We start from the raw sequence: 24,237 nt of genomic DNA, 5'->3' as shown, positions 1-24,237 counted from the left end.
TATATATATATATATATATATATATATATATATATATATATATATATATATATATATATATATATATACACATATATACATATATATATATAAGGATTAACCTGATCGCTAGCTAGATCGATAGCGAGAAAATTAATCAAACCGCCAAAATTACATTGTTTTGGTTGCCGCGACATTGCATTAAAATGCAATAACGGGCAATCAAAAAAAAGTATCTGCACAAAAGTGGTATAATTAAAAACGTCAGCTTGGCACGCAAAAAATAAGCCCTCACCCAACCTCAGGCCACAAAAAATGGGAGATGCTATGAGTATCGGAAAATGGCACAATTTTTTTTTAGCAAATTTTGGAACCACTGGAATTTTTCACTACTTAGATAAAAAAGAACCTAGACATGTTTGGTGTCTATGACCTTGTAATGACCTGGAGAATCATAATGGCAGGTCAGTTTTAGCATTTAGTAAACCTAGTAAAAAAGCCAAACAAAAAACAAGTGTGGTATTGCACTTTTTTTGCAATTTCATCACACTTGGATTTTTTTCCTGTTTTCTCTTACACGACATGGTAAAACCAATGGTATCGTTCAGAAGTACAACTCGTCCCGCAAAAAATAAGCCCTCACATGGCCATATTGATGGAAAAAAAAAACGTTATGGCTCTGAAAGAAGGGGAGTGAAAAACAAAAAAAGCTCCGTGGGTTAAGGGGTTAAACAATATGCATAGTTTTTACTATGTAAGTCAACAAGCTAGCTGCCTGGACAATGTGTAATCAACATATCAACAAACATCATTGTTCAGTTACCCTGAGTCTCTTTAATCCAGGATAACAGCGCAATATGTTACAATAAACGCCAACGTACAAGACAATATTACAGGTTTATACGAACAAAACTCTTTTTTTTTTTTTTTTAACAACCAAAGAATAAAAACAATTCAAAAGTCAGCATATAGATAACAGCCTATTCCTCCTGACTTACTGAAAACAGATGTCTGGTTAATGAAGATAAAATGCTGTGTCATCACATAAGGTATGACCACTAGACCCCATGATCCTAAGGATGGCAATCAAATCTGCCAAGAGAGTGTGGGTTTGAAGGAGACACTTTTCTTTTCCTGTTGTGCCTGCGGGCTCTCTTGGCAGGAAGAATCTTCCACAGGCGATAAGCACCGAAAAGGACAAAACTTTCACTTAACGCAGGGATGGGGAACCATACCCTCGATGTCCTTTTATCAGGCCCCGGGCAGATTCTCATGGACCACATTCTTGGGCGATCACTAGAAGGGCAAACTGGTCGGACTTTTTAAAAGACAAGTCCGCCTGCCATACCTTTATCCAGATGGCTCTGTGGATGGCCACTATATATTACTGGATGCTTCAGCTGCACGAGGCGGCATCCAAGGAGACAGTCGCTGCATATTTTCCCACTTGAGAGATCTGATCTGCTACGGCGGCTACCTCGTCAGACGCGGCTTCCGCAAGGATGCATAGATGGAGATGCTTGGTCTATGCAGTTATAGACTTTGATACACACGTGGTGGCAAAATCAAGGCATAGGTTGGAACCTGGTTTTCTGTGTCCCCCAATGAAGCGATAGAGAAAAACAAATTCCACAGCCAAAGTGAGGATAATCTTTTGAATCCCCCTCAGTTTTTAATTTTTTTTTTTATAGGTACAAACTCTAGTAAAATACAACAGATAAGACACATACGGTATTTACAAATCTTGCCAGTAGGAACCATATGCTTACATAAACTTGTATATTCAAATCTACTGGGCGGACATTTTAAAAGTAAACAGCTTCTAAATATTGAATATTTTTTGAAGCACATACAGTACCTATAAACATGGATGTCCTTAGCTCTGCCTATGAGATCACACCATGCCTGGGTTTTCCCATCCATCACAGGATTTAGATCACTGTCATAAAATATGATTGTGTCCGCTTCTACATGGTGCACTCCCAAAGAGCGGATGTGTGTAGACAACACCATGCAGAAAATCCGAGGATCTCTATTAAAACTTTTCATTAAATCCTAAAAAGACAATAAACAGGCAGATAATAAACTAGACTGCAACTAAAGATGGCAGAATGTACTCAACTCAAATCAATTGTTTGTTCACAATCGTAGAGCCAGAGGAAATAGTTTCCAAAGGCATGATCAGAACAATTTATTCATCCTCAAGTAATGCCAAGGAATGTATAGAAAACAATAACCCTGGAGTAAGGATGAGGAAAAACAAACAAAGTAGCCAGGCCATAGTGGTGAAAATTAAAAAAACTATTTAGTATGAATATAAGCACGTACCTGAGATTGCTCATAATTGGCATTTTCATCAATTCTCAAGAAGGTGAAAGAATTAAAGTCCAAGAAAGTCTCAAGTATGTCAAGCATGAGTAACATCTGGGAGAAAATCAGAACTCGTCTTCCCTCAGATTTTAGTTTATGAAGAAGGATAGATAAAGCCTCCAGTTTTCCTGTGTACAAACATTATCAAAACACTCAAAGTTAGTGACTTTGCAATCTCAATTCGCTTGACTTATTAGACTGAAATTCTGTGTAACCCATCCAGTACAAACAATCCACTGTGAATGACATACTAAATGTAAGATTTATGTATGAGAGCATTCAGAGTCTGGCAACATGTACAGACTTCAGACTCATGATTGCTGAGAACTTGCTACAATTCTATCCAGTCCATACAGTCCTCTGTGAACTTGTGTCAGCTCACTTCTCTCTCTGTCTGTGATACTTGTAGATCTGATAGATAAATCGGGCAGCACATTACACCATGATTAAACCATTACATAAAAAAAATCTTACATTTAGTATGTCATTATAAAATTATTAATCCATTACATCAAAGCTCTTTACATTATTTATTTACAAAACCTAGAAAGTATTACAATGCATCAGCGAAAACCACCAACCAATCATCTATTTCTTAGGAGCGAGTGAAAGATTGTGTGTATGCCGACATCCAGCTCATTGGAAAACAACTTTCCAGTGTCTGAACAAAAGCACTTATTTTACCCTCATTTAATGCCAGGGAATGTATGGACATCAATAACCCTGGAGTAAGGATGAGGATTGTACAGGACTTCAAGCTTCAGATAAAATATCATTTTGATACATATTGGCTTTAAAATGTTTAAAATCAGGGAACAATATATTGCAGGTGAAATTAAGAATAAACTGACTTTATTGACAAAGTCCCCAAACACAGACTAACATCGGTTGAATCCACGGATATCGGAGGACATGGCTGACAGTAAAGGTACCTTCACACTAAGCGACTTTACAACGATAACGATAGCGATCCGTGACGTTGCAGCGTCCTGGATAGCGATATCGTTGTGTTTGACACGCAGCAGCGATCAGGATCCCGCTGTGAGATCGCTGGTCATTGCTGAAAGTCCAGAACTTTATTTCGTCGCTGGATCTCCCGCTGACATCGCTGAATTGGTGTGTGTGACACCGATCCAGCGATGTCTTCACTGGTAACCAGGGTAAACATCGGGTTACTAAGCGCAGGGCCGCGCTTAGTAACCCGATGTTTACCCTGGTTACCCGGGGACTTCGGCATCGTTGGTCGCTGGAGAGCCGTCTGTGTGACAGCTCTCCAGCGACCACACAACGACGCTGCAGCGATCGGCATCGTTGTCTGTATCGCTGCAGCGTCGCTTAATGTGAAGGTACCTTAACTGTTCCCTGAATGATGATGTCATGAGAGACAAGGATCGCCATTCAGAAATCTAATATGCCAAACCCCTTTGTTCTCGACAAGATAAGTTGCCACCAGGAATCTAAGGGTATGTGTCCACGTTCAGGATTGCATCAGGATTTGACAAAGGTAAAATCTGCACCAAATCTGCACCTGAGGTCACTGGCAGGTAACCTGCGTTTTTTATGCATTTTTTGATGCGTCGCCGCATTGTAAGGACATGCTGCGTTCTGAAAAGACGCGCCGCATGTCCGTTTACGCAGGTCTGCCGCCTGCGTGTTTTACCGCATAGTGGAGACGGGATTTCATGAAATCCCCTCCACTATGCTGTAACATCTGGACGCTGCGTGTTTGACCCTGCGGCTCTACGCAGCGTCAAACCCGCAGCATTTCCTGAACGTGGAAACATACCCTAACAGCGAAGCACTTATTAACACAGGAATACTTGGCAGAGCTGAACGCTATGTATGGAGGAGTTGGGAGAGACATGAGCCATTGATTAGCTGACAGCTATCTACTGTGCTTGGGGTTTTTTAGGGATAATTATATGTAAATTAACATACAAAGGGAACACACAACAGTAACAGGTGTCAGACAAAATCAACATTTAAGCGATTCAGAGAAGTACACATTCAAAAACATCTGTACTTCTTGTTTGATCATATAAATGGGTACTGCGTGTAACATATAACAAACTACACAAGGCTCTGATCTCGCTAACAATACAGCCTTCATTTATAATGGAAAGTGCAGGGCTGATGATTTATCCTACACTAAACACCACTGCCCAACCGTATAATCAGATCTGTCTGATCCCAGTGTGGCCTTTATAAAAGCCTCTGATAGCAATGTGAGCAGAGACTACCCTGTACAAGCTGAAGTGGTCATGTTCACATTATTTTATGCTGATAATAGGAATGTTAAAGCAACTAATCATTAAAGGAATTGTCTGTCTAGTAAAGATCACCCTGTAGACTGGAAGGGGGAATCCCCCAATTAGTACCTCTCCATCTGAGTCAGAATAGAGAGCAGCTAGGTATGAGGGTTTGCCACTACAGCAGTCTCTAGCCATCCTAGTCATTTCTGGCCTGGCTAGCTGCAGTTTGTGGTTGTGATCATAATACATAAAATAAGCTATTACTTAAACCAAGATTTTATGCTAAATATTTTTACCCTTTCATGCTTTTTAATGAAAGCTACAGAAGGTCCAGCATCCTCATGTAGTACTGGCTGGTGGTACAATGCACAGTAATTTACCTGAATCACACTGAATGAGCTGCAAGTCAGGAGATTGCACACAGTAAGGTGAGGTTTGCTCCCTTAAAACCAGCATGTATGGGGCTGCATATGCCCTTAGTCTAAGCCTGAGCATCTTCATGTTATGAGTAAACAGAGGAGGCGGATGTGGAACTGTAATAAATGGTGGAGGAACAATGACGGCGGGAACCACGCACACTGTCCTGAAAGCAGAAAGAAAAATATAGAAATAATCACTGGGTGATGTTCAAAACCAGTGTTTTTGGTCAGAAAGGAGAAACTTCAAATATTGGAAATTGCAATGGCACGTTCAATTGCTTATCGCCTCCACTCCACCCCACAATCTCCGGATGTAGAGTGAATAACACAAGCCACTGTACCAGGCTTGGTAATTGAAGAAATACAACTCACTAGATTTATTGACCGTACACTTAATCCAGTCAAGTCCTAATTTCTGTCATTTACATATTTTAGGTATTTAACAGTTAGCATCTTACTCGTGGCTAATGAAGATATACAGTACATACAAAAGAGATAAAACAGTAACAAAAACGGCCACCCTAGTAGTTTCATAGACCACAATTTAGTATAACCAAAAAGCTAAATCTATTTACCTTTTGATTACAGGCTCCAGAGCAACTTTTTTTTCTTCAGGACTCAAAATCAAGTGTCTTAGTAAATCACTTGAATTCTCAGGGAATTTGGAGGAAACTGCACAGTTTACAGACCCAGTCCAGTTCCACTGTGTATCCAGAATATGACTGTGCAGGTCAGTAGGCTTCAGGGTAAATAATGACAACAATTCTGAACCATACACAGGAGCTTTTCCACAACGGCGCTCATTACAGCCAAAAACACGATCTAGGCGTTCCCGTAACAAGCGCTGCCTGTCTTCGGTAGATTCCTTTGTCATGAAGGAAAGAAACATCTATTAGATATCTCATGCTGCAACAGCTTAGTACTTGTCTGAGTACTGGCCACATTATAAAAATAAATACCGTATATACTCGTGTATAAGCTGAGATTTTTAGCACTTTTTTCGTACTGAAAATGCCCCCCTCGGCTTATACACGAGTCATTGTCCCAGAAAGACAGCAGGGGAGGGGGAGCGGCGGAGCAGCAGCAGGAGTCGGCGGCTGTGACATCATACTCACCCCTCCTCGGCCCATTGCTGAACGTCCCGGCATCTCCGCTGTCCTGGCGCAGCAGCTCTCCTCTCCTGTGCTGAGCGGTCACGTGGTACTGCTCACTAAGGTAATGAATATGTACGCGTCTCCACTCCCATAGGCGTGGAGCGCATATTCATTGCCTTAATGAGCAGTACCACGTGACCGCTCAGCACAGGAGAGCTGCCAGTGCCGCGCTGGGACAACGGAGATGCAGGGATGTGCAGCAACGGACCGAGGAGGGTGAGTATGACGGGGGAGAAACGCATACGATGAGGGAGGAAGGGGGAGACAAGCATACAACGAGGGGACTGGGAGAGCCACACATGATGGGGAGCCACGCATATAACAGGGGTGGACGGGAGAGCCATGCATATGACGGGGGAGACACGCATGGAGGAGGAAGCGGGAGCCACACATACAATGAGGTGACCAGGGGAGCCGCACATAGAATGAGGGGACCCGGGGAGCCACACAGAGCAGGACAGGAGGAGGGGAGCCATGCAGGACAGGGACAGGGATGAGGGGACAATGCGTACCCAGCTTATACTTGAGTCAATAAGCTTACCCAGTTTTCCGTGGCAAAATTAGGTGCCTCGGCTTATATTTGAGAATATACGGTATGTTTAAAAGGCCATTGCCCCGATTCATCAAAGCATTTCGACCAAAAATCCAGCGTAAAGTGCTTTCAAAAGCTGCAACAATTTTGTGCAACGCAGAATTTTACAAAAACGCTGAGACTTTCAGCTTCTTCACACCAGTTTCTCCCAGCCATGCCGAAATGGGAGGAGCTGAGGGGACTGGAGGATAACTTCACAGCTCCTCTAATTAATGACGAGCTGTGGTGTACCTAACAACTGGTGTGAGATTTGTGGCAAGGAACACGGCGACACATGCCACTTGTCAGATGCGCCTGATTCATAAAAAGGCATGTTCCCTTAATGAATTAGGTGCCTACTACTCCAACATGCCCCCTCATCAAGACCTTCAAGATAGGAGTGATGGAGTTATGGTTTTATTGTATTTTAAAGTTACATAAATTTTCAGTTTGTATGAAAAACAAAGGGAATTGAACACAGACCATACATAAATCATAAAAACAAGATCATCCAATAAACATAAATTAAAGATAGATCCACACTTCCATATTTTATATTTTTTGTATGGACCACCACTCCCACCTGAACACGGATCTCGTGACCTAAACTAAAAGTCTCATAGGAATATATGAAATTGCTTATCCGGGAGAGGAGACCTGCAGTTGAGGTGGGAAAAGTGGCCCATACAAGGCCACACAAACAGCAAAAACAAAAAAAAACATGTGAATCTTGCCTTAGGGTCTATTTTCTAATCTTAGGGATTTCCTAATACTAGCAAAGTCAATGAGATTCCTGACATCTCATGTATACGTTGCTTATTTTTTCCATGTCAATTTTTTCCATGTTTTTGCTGCAGATTCACCCTTACTAAAGAGTGGGAAAAACACATAAAAATGCATGTATTTTATGCTGCAGTTTACCTGCCAACACCTGTGTTTTGCACATAGCCTTAGGCTAAGTTCATATATTGCGTTTTGGTCTCAGTTTTTTGCGGCTTTATTCAATGCAAATTTGAACCCCTTAGTGACCACCAATACGTCTTAGCATGCCCTGACGGGTGATAATCCAGCACCTGTCAGCAGTACACTATAGCTGACAATTTGCTGCATCAGAAACGATCAGTGTTGGTACCAACTATAGTCGTTTAACCCTTTAAATGCTGCTGTCAATAAGGACTACAGCATCTAGATGGTTAAAAGTGTGTGGGATCCCTCTTTAACCCCGATAAGCACTCAGATTTTGATCGTGTGGTCCTGATGTTTGCCAATGCATTTCACGACCAAATAATGGCCTTAGAGTCTGCCGGCTACAGTGGCCTGTTCAGAAGTTAACATTTAGATGGTAAAAATACATTTATTCATTCCTGTTATGCTACTTTGTGTTATCTCCTGAAAAGCACCTGAAGGGTTAATAAAGTACCCGAAAACAGTTTTGAATACAGTACAGACCAAAAGTTTGGACACACCTACTCAATTAAAGATTTTTCTGTATTTTCATGACTATTAAAATTGTACATTCACACTGAAGGCATCAAAACTATGAATTAACACATGTGGAATTATATACTTAACAAAAAAGTGTGAAACAACTGAAATTATGTCTTATATTCTAGGTTCTTCAAAGTAGCTACCTTTTGCTTTGATGACTGCTTTGCACACTCTTGGCATTCTCTTGATGAGCTTCAAGAGGTAGTCACCCGGAATGGTTTTCACTTCACAGGTGTGCCCTGTCAGGTTTAATAAGTGGGAATTCTTGCCTCATAAATGGGGTTGGGACCATCAGTTGTGTTGTGCAGAAGTCTGGTGGATACACAGCTGATAGTCCTACTGAATAGACTGTTAAAATTTGTATTTTGGCAAGAAAAAAGCAGCTAAGTGAAGAAAAACGAGTGGCCATCATTACTTTAAGAAAAGGTGGTCAATCAGTCCGAAAAATTGGGAAAACTTTGAAAGTATCCCCAAGTGCAGTGGCAAAAACCATCAAGCGCTACAAAGAAACTGGCTCACATGAGGACCGCCCCAGGAAAGGAAGACCAAGAGTCACCTCTGCTTCTGAGGATAAGTTTATCCGAGTCACCAGCCTCAGAAATCGCAGGTTATCAGCAGCTCAGATTAGAGACCAGGTCAATGCCACACAGAGTTCTAGCAGCAGACACATCTCTACAACAACTGTTAAGAGGAGACTTTGTGCAGCAGGCCTTCATGGTAAAATAGCTGCTAGGATACCACTGCTAAGGACAGGCAACAAGCAGAAGAGACTTGTTTGGGCTAAAGAACACAAGGAATGGACAATAAACCAGTGGAAATCTGTGCTTTGGTCTGATGAGTCCAAATTTGAGATCTTTGGTTCCAAACACCGTGTCTTTGTGCGACGCAGAAAAGGTGAATGGACTCTACATGCCTGGTTCCCACTGTGAAGCACGGAGGAGGTGTGATGGTGTGGGGGTGCTTTGCTGGTGACACTGTTGGGGATTTATTCAAAATTGAAGGCATACTGAACCAGCATGGCTACCACAGCATCTTGCAGCGGCATGCTATTCCATCCGGTTTGCGTTTAGTTCAACCATAATTGATTTTTCAAAAGGACAATGACCCCAAACACACCTCCAGGCTGTGTAAGGGCTATTTGACCAAGAAGGAGAGTGATGGGGTGCTACGCCAGATGACCTGGCCTCCACAGTCACCACACCTGAACCCAATCGAGATGGTTTGGGGTGAGCTGGACCGCAGAGTGAAGGCAAAAGGGCCAACAAGTGCTAAGCATCTCTGGGAACCCCTTCAAGATTGTTGGAAGACCATTCCCAGTGACTACCTCTTGAAGCTCATCAAGAGAATGCCAAGAGTGTGCAAAGCAGTCATCAAAGCAAAAGGTGGCTACTTTGAAGAACCTAGAATATAAGACATATTTTCAGTTGTTTCACACTTTTTTGTTAAGTATATAATTCCACAGGTGTTAATTCATAGTTTTGATGCATTCAGTGTGAATGTACAATTTTCATAGTCATGAAAATACAGAAAAATCTTTAAATGAGAAAGTGTGTCCAAACTTTTGGTCTGTACTGTATGTTGAGGGGTTCTGTTTTTAAAATGGTATTACTTTTGGGGGTTTCCAATAATTAGGACCCCCAAAGTCATTTCAAAACGTAATAGGTCCCTAAATAAATAAGTTTTGCAAATTTCCATGAAAAAATTACTGCTACATTTTTAAGCCTCCTAAAATGCTAACAAAATAAAAATATTTCACAAATGGTGCTGATGTAAAACCGACATGAGGGAAATGTTATTTACTATTATTTCTGTGTGGTATGACTACCTGGATTAACCCCTTAATGACCGCCGAAACGCCTTTTAACGGCGGTAGTCAAGGGTACTTAAACTATAGCGCCATTAATTAGCTGTGGAAAAAGTGTATAGCGCCCCACCAGATTCGGATTTTCTCCGGAGAACATGATTCGGGTCGGTTTTTACCGAACTCGCGGATGAAATCGCCGTTCTTAACCGTAAAATGGTGACCGCAAAAAAAACCAACGCGATTTTCCATTTAACTTCTCTCTGTTCTCCCCGATACCCCTCTATCCCCCCCCGCTGGTACCTCCGTTGTCCCTCCATGGCCCCTTGAAGTCCCCCGTGCCTCCAGCTTCTTCCAGGAGAAAACGGCAGGAAAGGTCAGAGAGGCCCGGCGTCTGCGCACTGCAGTACTTTGCTCTGCCCTCAACAGGAGCAGGGCAGAGCAGGAGCCACGACAGGAAGCCAAGAAGAGGACGTCATCATATGAAGATGGGAGGAGTTGGTCCCGGACCGCGACGCCCATCGGACTGGACCACGACGCCCATCGGACTGGACCGCACCGGGACCGCCCCTGGGTGTGTATAATGTAACTTGATTTTCTTATCTTTCAGGTTACATCGGGGGCTTATCTACAGCATTATAGAATGCTGTAGATAAGCCCCTCATGGCGGTGGCCTTAGCTTATAGGCGAAAAATGGGGTGACAGATTCCCTTTAAAGGGTGAAATGGCTGCCTTCCATATTGCTATGCAGAAAGCTGAGGAGAAGACGGAGGCAGTGGAGGAACGTGTCAGCGGCGCTGAGGATCAGATTGCTGAATTGTTAAAAAGAGAGAAAAAGTATGTCCAACGCATCTCGGAGCTGGAATTTAAAATGGATGATCTTGAAAACCGTTTCCGTAGGAACAACTTGAGAATTGGTGTGCCTGAAAAGGAAGAGGGGAATAACCCCACTGGTTATATTGAAACATGGCTGAAAACAAAAGTGGGAGGCCTTACTTACTACTGGGAGTGGGACGCCTTACTAAATTGCAGTGGAGAGGGCTCATCGAGTACCATCAAGACCCTTACCTCCAGGGTCATGCCCGAGATCTATTCTGGCTAAAATCTAAAATCCTGAACTACCGACATCGCAATATTTTACTTAAAAGGGCCAGAGACATAGCTGAATTAACCATCCATGGAAATTGGATATCCATATACCTGGACTACTCCACTGCAGTTCAAAAGTTCAGGATGACATTTTGAAAGGTCAAGTGGAGATTGCGGGGACTGGGTTTGAAGTATTCAATGCTATACCCAGCCAAGTTAAGGGTGGTAGCCCTGGGGGGGTTCACTTCTTTCAGACCCCTGTGGAGGCGACAAATTGGTTGGATCAGAACAACAAATGAATTAGAGCTGATGTGGCACACTGAAATGACTTTGATTTGATTGTTGGGGTTAACTATTATTAAGATTGTTAAAATTATATGGTTCGGATAGAAGTTGTCCAGAGATACTGCGGGATGAAAATGTTCAGGATGGTTGTGTTTGGCGGCGCAAGAGGCAGTATATCCTGTCAAAGGTGGGCGGGGGAGATGAAGAGGTGGAGAGCTATTTAGTTGAGTGGTATAGTGTCCGGGCTTCTGGACTCTTATAACTGCTAAATTGTAGAACGGCATTCCCATTTCTCGTATAGAGAGGGCGGTATAGATATTAAAGTAAAGGGTTGATAACGTTCTTGTTGGGAGAGGGGAGGAGTTTGAAGGGTAGTTTTAAAGTAAAGAAACTGTGGATTTGGGGGATAGTAGGGGTTTGGGGTGAGGGAAACGGGAGGGTTTGGAGACCAAAAAGGTGTGGGAGAAGACTTTGTTTCATTGACTAAGATGGGAGGAAGGGTTAAAATTGTAAGCTGGAACGTTCGTGGTCTTTCCAATAGCACAAGACGTACAGCAGTGTTGAAATATATTATGCAACAGAGACCCTCGGTAATATAGGTCTTCAATAAACACACCTGTTTAGCAAAAAAATAATGGTGCTGCAAAAAAGATGGGTGAGGAAGGCATATCACTCGACGTTCTCAGCTTATGCTAGAGGGGTGTCATTATTGGTGCATACAAGTACACCGCTTGAGGAGGTGGAAGTGGTGATAGATAAGGACGGTCAATATGTATTTGTAGTATGTAAGGTTTTCAACAGATTGTTATGCATTGTGTCTGTATATATTCCTCCACCATACTCTGGGAAAAAGATGCAAGAAATCCTAGAAATAATCGGGTAGATGGGTAGGGGTTCCTATGCTTATAGTGGGGGGGATGTGAATAACATTGTTAACAACCATTGGGATAGAGGTAGACATGCTGTGTTGAGAAGGGAGGAGAATGAGACATTGTTTGGAAATTACTTAAGGGAAGTGGCCTTGATAGATCATTGGCGAGTGCGGAATGTAGCTAGGTATTGCTACTCCTGTTATTCGGCAACGTACAACTCTTTTTCTCAAACTGATTTGGTCTTGGGAAATGAATGGATGGATAACTTGGTACAAGAGGTGGATTATCTACCAAGAGTGTTGTCGGACCATAGTCCGTTAGTGGTGACGTTACAAATCGAGGGCCAGGGATATAAACTGGGATTGGACCATCAGCTACAGTGTGGAGTAACCACACTGTTGTGTCACCCTCAGGGTTGTAAGTATATATCACAGCTAGGAGAGTATCCCAATAAATAAAATATAACTTTTAATCATGATGATTAAAAGTTATATTTTATTTACTGGGATACTCTCCTAGCTGTGATATAAATAAACTGGGATTGGAATGGAGACATAACCCATTTTGGGGAAGATATGGGGAAGATTGGGGACGAGATAGCAGAATTCTTTAGGTTTAACGTGGGTAGTGCAGAGCAACATGTTAGGGATACTATGAAGGCATATTTAAGGGGGATTTTATTTAGGGATATATCGAGGCATAAGACTGCATCTAGAAATGCAAATATAGCAGTAATGGAGGAGTTGAGGGCAGCAGAGGAAGCTTTGAGTGTCCAGTATTCTCAGGAGACACAAGACCGCATGAAGGCTGCTCAGGAGGAGGTAAATAAATTACATCTGCGCAAGTCAGAAAGGTTGAAGGCATTTCAAAAATAAGCTTTCTTTGCAGAGGGGGAAAATGTGGGACATCTTGCCGCGTGATTCGACGCATGTCTATGCACTAAAATCAGACTAGTGCAATGGTTACACAGGGGGAGCAAATTCTGAAAGTTTTGAGGGACTTCTATGAGAGGTTATATTCCTCACAGTTACAGCAAATGGAGGGGAGATTGATGCGTTACTAGAGGAGGCCCATTTATCTAAGGGTACCGTCACACATTGAAATTTCCATCGCTACGACGTTACGATTCGTGACGTTCTAGCGATATCGTTACGATATCGCTGTGTCTGACACGCTACTGCGATCAGACACCCTGCTGAGAATCGTACGTCGTAGCAGATCGTTTGGAACTTTCTTTCGTCGCTTGATCACCCGCTGACATCGCTGGATCGTTGTGTGTGACAGCGATCCAGCGATGTCTTTGCTTGTAACCAGGGTAAACATCGGGTAACTAAGCGCAGGGCCGCGCTTAGTAACCCGATGTTTACCCTGGTTACCAGCGTAAACGTAAAAAAACAAACAGTACATACTCACCCGTCGGTGTCCTTCAGGTCCCTTGCCGTCTGCTTCCTGCTCTGAGTGCCGGCCGGAAAGTGAGAGCAGAGCGCAGCGGTGCTGCGCTCTGCTCTCACTGTACGGCTGCACTCAGAGCAGGAAGCAGACGGCAAGGGACCTGAAGGACACCGACGGGTGAGTATGTACTGTTTGTTTTTTTACGTTTACGCTGGTAACCAGGGTAAACATCGGGTTACTAAGCGCGGCCCTGCGCTTAGTTACCCGATGTTTACCCTGGTTACCCGGGGACTTCGGCATCGCTCCAGCGCCGTGATTGCAACGTGTGACCGCAGTCTACGACGCTGGAGCGATGATTATACGACGCTGCGACGTCACGAATCGTGCCGTCGCAGCGATGAAAATTTCAATGTGTGACGGTACCCTAAGTTGAGTGCTGAGGATAGAGATTGGTTGGACGAACCGCTCTCATTGGAGGAATTAGGAGAGGCTTTGGCGTCCATGGCTGGGGACAGGACACCGGGGGCGGACGGTATCCCAGCGGAAGAGTAAAAAATCTTAATGAGGGACTGCTAACTAAACTGCTAAGGGTATTTAACGAGTCGCTGGAGAGGGGATCATTGCCAACATCTATGAGGGAAGCCATAATTGTAGTCATTCCCAAAGCTGGAAAAGATCAGCAGTTGCCAGTCATATAGACCAATATCACTTTTGACAGCGGATATTAAAATATTGGCTAAGGCTCTGGCGAATAGACTGATCCGGATAACAGATAAGGTGGTCCACCCTGACCAGTCTGGCTTTATGCCAAGTAAATCCACTGCTGTTAATTTAAGGAGGCTATACCAAAATATGCAAATTCCAGCTGAAAATGTGGGTAACAGAGGTGGTATCTTTAGATGCACATAAGGCCTTTGACAGCGTGGAATGGAATTATCTGTGGTCGGTGCTATGTCACTTTGGGCTCGGGCCAGCGTTTGCCTCGTGGGTAAAATTGCTGTACTCCTCTCCAGTGGCCCGAATTAAAGTGAATAACAAATTGTCGGAGGGGTTTCCGTTGTTTCGTGGTACGAGACAGGGATGTCTGGTGTACCGTTGCTGTTTGCCCTGGTTGTGGAGCCACTAGCTGCCAAAATAAGATCGCAGGAGGTGACGGGGTTTACATATGGGAATGCAGAAGAGTAAGGAGCTCTTTATGTGGACGAAATTTTGCTATTTTTGGAGAATTCTGAGGAAGCCCTGAGTAATGTAGTTAAGTTTATTGAGGGATTTGGACGGATATCAGGGCTGATCATTAACTGGAACCAATCAAGTGTACTACCAATAGATGGGGAAGGGGAATATACCAGGGAGGTAGAATTAAATAACTAAATTAAAGGTGGTCCGACAGTTTAAATATCTGGGGATTCAGGTTGACCTAAGGCTATAAGCAAACGCTGCGAAATGGTGAGCGGATTTTTCCGCACTGATTTTGATAAATCCGCAGGGCAAAAACACTGCGTTTCTCCTGCGGATTTACTGCGGTTTTTGTGCAGATTCTACTGCGGTTTTACACCTGCGGATTTCTATTATGGAGCAGGTGTAAAACCGCTGCGAAATCTGCACAAAGAATTGACATGCTGCGGAAAATAAACCGCTGCGTTTCCGCGTGTTTTTTTCCGCAGCATGTGCACAGCGGTTTTTATTTTCCATAGGTTAACATGGTACTGTACACAGCATGGAAAACTGCTGCGGATCCGCAGCGTCAAAAATGCTGCGGATCCGCAGTAAAAAACGCAATGTGTGAACATGGCCTTACACTGACGTCATTTGAGGAGCTTAACTTATGCCCCTTATTACCTACTACCAGTACACCTGGACCAATGTAGAATAGTGTGGACAGTCGGGAATTGAACACCCACAACCAGAAAGAGACCATAAACCGACCATACAGTCCAATGTGATATAATTTAATTTTATTACCGTACAATTCCAGTAAAAGAAGGTACAAATAATGGAAAATAAATACTGGTAAGAAATAAAAGTATGGACCAAAATGCAAAAATACAAATTGTAGATGAAAAGGGACGCGCACCCAGGAGTAAAACAAGATGAAAAAATAAAAATATATATAACTGGATGAAAATGCAACAGTGTATGGGGTAGTGGTTGCCCGAGCTGGCATACTGCATATGCTTTGGCATTGTTCCAGATTGTTGTCCTTTTGGATTGTGGTGTTGAACCGTATTGGAGTGGTGTATGGGTGGTACTGTCCCTAGGGACCCACTGACATATATATTGGGGTATGTGGAGGAAATAGAAACAGACAACATAATCAAAATAGTAATTGCAAGATTATTGTTCATTGCCAGAAAATTTATAGCAAAATATTTGATTGAAGAAGAGCCCCTGTCCAGACAGGAATTTATTGCTCAAAAGAATCATATAATGCAACTGGAAAGAAGTATTTGTATTAAAAGGAATAAACAGGAATAATTCCATAGATTATGGCAGCCATGGTTGGATAGTATCAGTTAGATTAACACCTGTGTATTTGATTGTAATGTCATACTTGGTGATTTGTTTTATTGTTGGATATTGTCAATGGGTAAGTAAATTGTGTCTTATTTTTTATTTTTTTGGGGGGTGGGGTGGGGAGAAGGTCTCCATGGGAAGGGGGGTTGTTATAATGAAAAAGGAGCATTGCCATGTAACACTTGTGTTACATTCTGTCATATTCTAATAAAAATGTATCTGATTTCTTTAAAAAAAAGATAGGGTTTGGGTTGGGATTAGGGTTGAGATTAGGGTTAGGGGTGTGTTGGGGTTAGGGCTGTGATTAGGGTTACGGTTAGGGTGGGGATTAGGGTTAGGGGTGGGTTGGAGCTAGTATTGGGGGGGAGTTCCACTGTTTAGGTACATCAAGGGTCTCCAAACGTGACATGGCGCCACCATTGATTCCAGCCAATTTTAAGTTCAAAAAGTCAAACGGTGCTCCCTCTCTTCTGAGCTCTGCTGTGCGCCCAGAGTGGTTTACCCCCACATATGGGGCATCAGCGTACTCAGGACAAATTGGACAACAACTTTTGGTGTCCAATTTCTCCTGTTACCCTTGGGAAAATAAAAAATTGGGGGCTAAAATCATTTTTGTGGGAAAAAAATGACTTATTTTCATGGCTCTGCGTTATAAACATCTGTGAAGCACTTGGGCGTTCAAAGTGCTCACCACACAACAACATAAGCTCCTTGGGGGGGGGGGTCTAGTTTCCAAAATGATGTCACTTGTGGGGGAATTTCTACTGTTTAGGCACATCAAGGGCTCTGCAAACGCAACATGACGCCCGCAGACCATTCCATCAAAGTCTGCATTCCAAAACGGCGCTTCTTCCCTTCCGAACTCTGCCATGCGCCCAAACAGTGGTGTCCCCCCCACATACACACACATAGGGTATCAACGTACTCAGGACAAATTGCACAACAACTTTTTTGGTCCAATTTTTCCTGTTACCCTTGTAAAAGTAAAAATTTGGGGGTGAAAAGATAATTTTTGTGGAAAAATTATGATTTTTTATTTTCACGGCTCTACGTTATAATCTTATGTGAAACACTTTTTTTTTCCTTCCACATTGGTTCAGTTCCTCTGAAGCACATAAAGGTTTAATAAACTTCTTGAATGTGGTTTTGACCTCCTCGAGGGGTAGTTTTTAGAATTGTGTCACTTTTGGGTATTTTGTCATATACACCCCTCAAAGTGACTTTTAATGTGAGATGGTCCCTAAAAAAAAAAATGGTTTGTAAATTTTGTTGTAAAAATGGGAAATCGTTGGTCAACTTTTAACCCTTATAACTTCCTAACAGAAAAAAAAAATTGTGTAAAAAATTGTGCTGATGTAAAGTAGACATTTGGGAAATGTTATTTATTAACTATTTTGTGTGACACATTTCTCTGATTTAAAGGCATAAAAATTAAAAGTTTGAAAATTGCAAAATTTTAAAAATTTTCGCCGTATTTCCATTTTTTTCATAAATAAACGCAAATAATATTGAAGAAATGATACCGCTATGACAATATAGAAAGCATTCTCAGAATCAGCGGGATCCGTTAAAGCGTTCCAGAGTTATAAACTCAGAGTGACAGTGGTCAGAATTGTAAAAATTGTCAGGGTCATCAAGCTGCAAATTGGCTCTGTCACTAAGGGGTTAAAGAATAATCAGTCAAAGTTTGAAAACTGCTAATTTGTTGAAATTTTTGTAACATTTCTGATATTTTTATCAATAAACGCAAAAAGCATCAACATAAATTTACCATCATCATCAAGTATAATGTGTCACGAAAAAAAAATCTCACAGTGCGGGGCTAGGGTTCCTGGGCATGCGCACTGCGCTGTTCAGACGCTCCCCCAGCTCCCCCGCCTTCCAGCGTTGTTATTTGCGGCTGCTTCATTCCAAACGCTGGCAAGGAAACCTGTATATTACGGCAACGCTGGAAGGCGGGGGAGCTGGGGGAGCGTCTGAACAGCGCAGTGCGCATGCCCAGGAATACCAGCCCCGCACTGTGCATAATGAATAACACAGTGCGGGGCGGGGATTCAGCAACAGGGTGGCCGCACTGCCCGCACAGGCGCAGTCAGGCACCCTGCATCTGACCTATGACGGACAATGAAGACTGCGCCTGCACCAGGCAGGCACGCACAGGATTTAAGAAGAAACAGCGCGAAGGGGGCGGCGACCACATCCCCAGAAGAGAAGAGTGACGGCCGTTGGGAGATTCACAGAGGAGGCTTCGGACCGCCTCCAGGTCTAAGGACAGGTATTTAGGGCAAATTTTAACACGCTTTATTGAGGGAATAACTGAATCAAAAACTAAAAGAGCCACCTTGTTAGACTGCAGCATTACTGCTGCACAAGGTGGCTCTTTTAGTTTATAACGGCTGGAGGGGGTGACAGTGGCCCTTTAAGGGATTAAGCTGTGTTTTACAGTACAAGCAAAGCCTATGAAATTTCAGAAATCTCATGCACACAGTTTTATTTTGCTGACTGATTTGGAAAACTGACGTGTTTTTGAAGACTGCAACATGTCACTTCTTTCAGTGTTTTTACAGTGTTTTTCACCCATAGGAAGAGATGGGAAAAGTGCAAAAAAAAAAAAAAAAAAGGTCTCAGGTTTTGCTGTGTTTTTGTTGGAAAAAAAAATAAAATACCGTATATACTTGAGTATGAGCCGACCCCCCTAATTTTGCCACAAAAAAACTGGGAAAACGTAATGACTCGAGTATAAGCCTAGGGTGGAAAATGCAGCAGCTACCGGTAAATGTCAAAAATAAAAATAGATACCAATAAAAGTAAAATTAATTGAGACATCAGTAGGTTAAGTGTTTTTGAATATCCATATTGAATCAGGAGCCCCATATAATGCTCCATAAAGTTTATGATGGCCCCCATAAGATGCTCCATATTAAAATATGCCCCTTATAATCCTGCATAAAGGTTAATAATGGCACCCCATAAGATGCTCCATAGACACATTTGCCCAATATAATGCTGCACAAATGTTGATTATGGCCCTATAAGATGCTCCATAAAGATATTTGTGCCATATAGTGCTGCACAAACGTTGATTATGGCCCCATAAGATGCCCCATACAGACACTTGCCCCATTTGCTGTTGCTGCGATAAAAAAAATCACATACTTACCTCTCCGTCGCTCAGGCCCCCGGCACTTTCAATATTCACCTGACTTCGCTCCGGCACCGCTCCATCTTCAGCGTCTTCTGCACTGACGTTCAGGCAGAGGGAGCGCACTAATCACGTCATCGCGCCTTCTGACCTGAGCGTCACTGCAGAAGACGCAGCTTCTTCCTGTATTGAGCGGTCACAGTTACAGCTCATTACAGTAATGAATATGTGGCTCCACCCCTATGGGAGGTGGAGCCGCATATTGATTGCTGTAATGAGCGGTACCATGTGACCGCTCAGTACAGGAAGAAGCTGCGGAGCCGGGGAACCAGGGACTTGCAGGGGCCGTGCCAGGAGTAGGTGAGTATAATTAGACAGCCCCCGCTCCCCCTCCCCTGCCGACCCCTGGGACTTTCAACCCCAAAAAATGGGCTGAAAATCTCAGCTTATACTCGAGTATATACGGTAAATAAAAAGCAGGCACATCAGTATGTCAAACCCATTTATTTTTGTGATTTTGCCAAGTTTAGTCCATAATGTCTTGGTGCTTATGGCAGCTGAGATTAGTAGTTTAATTAAATTAGTGATATGTACAAAGTAAACATACTATGGGACAGACTATGAATTGCTTTGCGAGCCATTGTCACTACTTTAGTAGCCAATGAAAGGACTAACAGCACAAATGGTAGAGAAGCCAAGGAGCATGTGGATCAGCTGGGCAGTTGAATTCAGAATAAACATAAGGTGTGCAAGAATGTTAGGCTATGTTCATAATGTCCGTAACTTACAAAAAATGCTGCAGGTAACAATTTGACTAAAATAAAACACAAGAGATACTCAAAAGGACCCCATTTTAAGTAAATGTGGTTCTTTCTGCAGATGTGACCAAAGCCTTATGCCACATACACAGCATTTGGTGAGTTTTTTGCATCAGTATTTGTAGGCCAAAACCAGGAGTGGATGATAAATACAGAAGTGGTGACGTGTTTCTATTATACCATATATACTCGAGCATAAACCGAGATTTTCAGCCCATTTTTTTTAGGCTAAAAGTGCCCCTCTCGGCTTATACTTGAGTCATTGTCCCAGGGGGTCGGCGGGGGAGTGGTGGCTGTCACATCATACTCACCTGCTCCCGAAGCGGTCCCTGCTTCTTCGATGCGATGGTCTCTGGCGCAAGCAGCTTGTTCCTGTGTTCAGCAGTCACGTGGTACCGCTCATGAAAGTAATGAATATGGATGCGACTCCACTCCCATAGGGGTGGAGCGCATATTCATTACTTTAATGAGCGGTACCATGTGACCGCTGAACACAGGAACAAGCTGCCGGCGCCAGAGACCATTGCATTGGAGAAGCATGGACCGCACCAGGAGGGGATGAGTATGACGGGGGAGGGTGAGCCATGCTATATTCAACTGTCCCCGTTCACCTGTCGCCGGACTACGTCTTCCGCATCCTCTGGCTGTGATGTTCAGGTCGGAGGGCGCGATGACGTGGTTAGTGCGCGCCCTGTGCCTGAACAATCACTGCAGAGACCCGGAAGACAGCGGTGGAACGGGGACAGGTGAATATCGCAAGTGCCGGGGGCCTGAGCCAGCAGCGACTCCGGCACCTGACCCCCATAGTGTGCCGCTGTCCCCGCCTGCTCAGGACCCCGGCACCTCTCCCCCAGTGACGAGAGGGGAGTATGTAATTTTTTTATTTTTTTATCGCAGCAGCATATGGGCAATAATATGCTATGGAGTATCTTATGGGGCCATCAACCTTTATGGAGCAGCATATGGGGCATAATATTCTGTGGAGCATAATATTCTATGGAGCATCTTATGGGGCCATTAACCTTTGTGCAGCATTATATGGGGCATAATCTATGGAGAATCTTATGGGGCCATCAACCTTTGTGCAGCATTATATGGGGCATAATCTTATGGGGCCATCAACCTTTGTGCAGCATTATATAGGGAATAATATTTTATGGAGCATCTTATGGGGCCATCATTAACCTTTTACGCAGCATTATATGGGGCATATTATAATATGGAGCATTTTATGGGGGCCATCATTAACCTTTTACACAGCATTATATGGGGCATATTATAATATGGCGCATTTTATGGGGCCCATCATGAACTTTATGGAGCATTATATGGGGCGTATTTGGTATGGAGCATCTTATGGGGCCCATCGAACTGTATGGAGCATTATATGCGGCTCCTGATTCAATATGGATATTCAAAAACACTTATCCTACTGATGTCTCAATCAATTTCACTTTTATTGGTATCTATTTTTATTTTTGAGATTTACCAGTAGTTGCTGAATTTCCCAACCTAGACTTATACTCGAGTCAATAAGTTTTGCAACTTTTTTGTGGCAAAATTAGGGGTCTCGGCTTATACTCGAGTCAGCTTTTACTCGAGCATATACAGTACTTTTCCTCTGACTGTTCCTCTTTTAGTTTAGGCTTACAGCTACTAAGGTAAAAAATAACTCATCAAATACTCAAGGTGTGCACATGGCCTCATAGAGAAGGCCATAATGATAATGCTGCAATTAGCATATGAAGAGGACGTATACAACCATTCGTGTTTGATTTTTCAGCTTTCTGAATAAAATGTGAACGCAGATCAGTTTTCAATCATTACAACTCAGTTACATCTTCACTTTAGCTAACTGTATTTAATGACTCACAGTAAATTGATTTTTAAATCACAGTTTATACATCCACAAGGGTTAAAACCACTATTATATGTCAATATCAAATTCCTCCTTCATGCAGATGAGACGCATAAAATAAAACATTGTAGCTGGCTGACTAATGGCCGCCCAAGGAAACTTTCACACTGTATTGTGTACCCAGCTGCGGCAAAAATGGTTTTTTAAAAAAAAAGTCTGAACAGTGGTAACATACCGTATTCATAATTAGATGAGATTAACATAGCAAGAGCCCCTCATTCTACATTTGATAACTACCTTGGCAATGTACATACCTGTGCATTGGGTAGCGCAGCAGAAGCGGATTTTGGTACTGTCTCCACTGTAGTTTGATTGGATCTGGGAGTTACTGAAGCAATAAAGAAAAACAGTATTCTATATTACAAACCAATACATTAGTGGGTTTCCAAAGACAATAAAAAATGGCCAAATACAAGAAATATGAAATGAATATGATATGCAAATTTTGTATGAGAAATTATTGTAAAATACATAATTACCTGCCGATGATACAGTATTAACATGGGAAGCTCCTACTTGGGGCTGATTTCTCGTAACATTAGTACCTTGTGGCATAGATGGAAGAACAACAGATCCTTGAGGACGTAAATACTGGCCAGGGGCTGAAACAATCTGTAAAACATTACCTAACAAAGAAGACCTAATTGAATAAAATGCATTTTTTAAGCAAAATCCAGTAGTGAATATAATGTACATTCAAAATGGAAGTCTTTTCTTTAAAATTCTTCTTATTCAATTCCAATTTTATCATTTAAAGGGGTTCACCACTTTTCAGACAGTTTTCTTAATTTACCTAAATGAATGCATTTGGGGCTAAAAATCACCAGTGCAATTGGATTTCATCAACAATATTGCACCATTTGCCATCTATAACATCCGTGTTATAGATGGCAAAAGAGAAAAAATTGATGGATTCTAATTTAGATTAATAGTTACTCTCTCAGCTGACTTGTGACCAAAGAGCACATCAAAGCTGAATATGCAAGGAAACAAAAAGCCGGTTAAAGGCAAATGGTGCAACATTTTCAAAGAAATCCAACTGCAAAAATGTTAGTCCCACAAAAATGGATTTAAGCTAAATAAACAAAAGGACAATAAGGGTAGACAACCCCTGGAAGTCAAAGATTTGAAGCTCTGTATCAGAAAGGATAAGCTCTTGACATTGCGAATTAAGTCTTAGAATTAACCCTAGAAGGTGAATAATCTAAAATCGTATTAAAGTTATTTGCAATTTTTGAGATACCATGTAGCTGTAAGGGCTGGCCAGCAGTAAGTTGGCGTAGTTGGCTCTGGGATAGAGTAAATTTATTTCCTTGGAACTGCAGAGTAACTGGTGTCTCGGGTTGAGCAATTCGTCCCTGGGATGCCCCAGCAGCAAGTTGGGCAATTTTTACGACTTCTCCACCTATGCAAAATAAAAAAAAAAATAAACAGTCATGCCAATTGGCTTAAATCATGACATTTTAGTTTTTTGTAATTGTTTCTAATAGGAATTATGACTGAAATGGCTAGTGCTTTTTTCAGATCCTATGGACATTTTATTGCAGAAGATGGATATATGAGCAGTCTAAATCCTGTAAATCAATACCAAAATAAAAATCAGTAGCAGTTAATGAAAGCACAGCTCTGATTAAATATATCATTATTGTGTTGTGTTCCTCCTTCACTGTCAGCATGTGCTGGCTTTCTATGTGAACCCTCTATCCATTAATAGCTCTGCTGGCACTAAGGTTAAGGTCACATGAACAAATGACAAATCATCCAGTTTTCATCCAAACAACTTAATTTTGCAAAACTCTGAGTAAGACCAAACAGTGTCAGGGTTTCTGGAATGGAATAAAAGGACAGAGAAGTACTGTAGAGCAATCTCTTCATTAAGGGGGCATGAAGAAACCACCTTGAGAAGAAACGAGGGTACTTTACGAAAAACCACCTTGCATAGGTAAAAGGACAACAAACAAAGAGCGGCAGGAACAGAGAAGTCAGTTCTAATACTCGCCTCATTGAAGCAACAGCAATCTAAAACACCACTTTCCAGGAAAGCCAGGGTGGGTAAATACTATTGATTGATTTAAAAGAAGGACAATGAAAAGCATTAAGTACCAGGTTTAGGTTCCAGAGATCCAATGCAAGCTGATAGAGGAGAAAAACAGTGGGCAACACCCAGAAGGAA

At 42.4% G+C, this 24,237-nt stretch overlaps 1 protein-coding gene and 2 non-coding genes across 4 annotated transcripts in view; all 3 read right to left on the bottom strand.

Moving 5' to 3' along the window:
- Positions 1-24,237, bottom strand: part of EP400 (E1A binding protein p400) — a 306,993-nt gene that overhangs the window by 108,892 nt on the left and 173,864 nt on the right. For both annotated transcript variants that reach the window (XM_077293325.1, XM_077293326.1), the window contains exons 22-28: positions 23,308-23,469; positions 22,544-22,690; positions 22,319-22,392; positions 5,596-5,885; positions 4,982-5,184; positions 2,308-2,477; positions 1,838-2,034 (exon numbers count right to left, since the gene is read on the bottom strand). In XM_077293325.1, the coding sequence (XP_077149440.1) occupies positions 1,838-2,034; positions 2,308-2,477; positions 4,982-5,184; positions 5,596-5,885; positions 22,319-22,392; positions 22,544-22,690; positions 23,308-23,469 (1,243 nt within the window). The remainder of the gene's footprint in view (positions 1-1,837; positions 2,035-2,307; positions 2,478-4,981; positions 5,185-5,595; positions 5,886-22,318; positions 22,393-22,543; positions 22,691-23,307; positions 23,470-24,237) is intronic.
- On the bottom strand, positions 2,110-2,237 carry LOC143797489 (small nucleolar RNA SNORA49). Its single transcript, XR_013220507.1, has one exon. It is a non-coding gene; the product is annotated as a small nucleolar RNA SNORA49 (small nucleolar RNA).
- On the bottom strand, positions 3,006-3,092 carry LOC143797490 (small nucleolar RNA SNORA49). The gene has a single exon (XR_013220508.1). It is a non-coding gene; the product is annotated as a small nucleolar RNA SNORA49 (small nucleolar RNA).

The sequence above is a fragment of the Ranitomeya variabilis genome, chromosome 1 (genome assembly GCF_051348905.1).
Source record: "Ranitomeya variabilis isolate aRanVar5 chromosome 1, aRanVar5.hap1, whole genome shotgun sequence".
NCBI lineage: Eukaryota > Metazoa > Chordata > Amphibia > Anura > Dendrobatidae > Ranitomeya > Ranitomeya variabilis.
The sequence above is the reverse complement of the archived record's forward strand: the minus strand, read 5'-3'. Positions and strand labels throughout refer to the sequence as shown.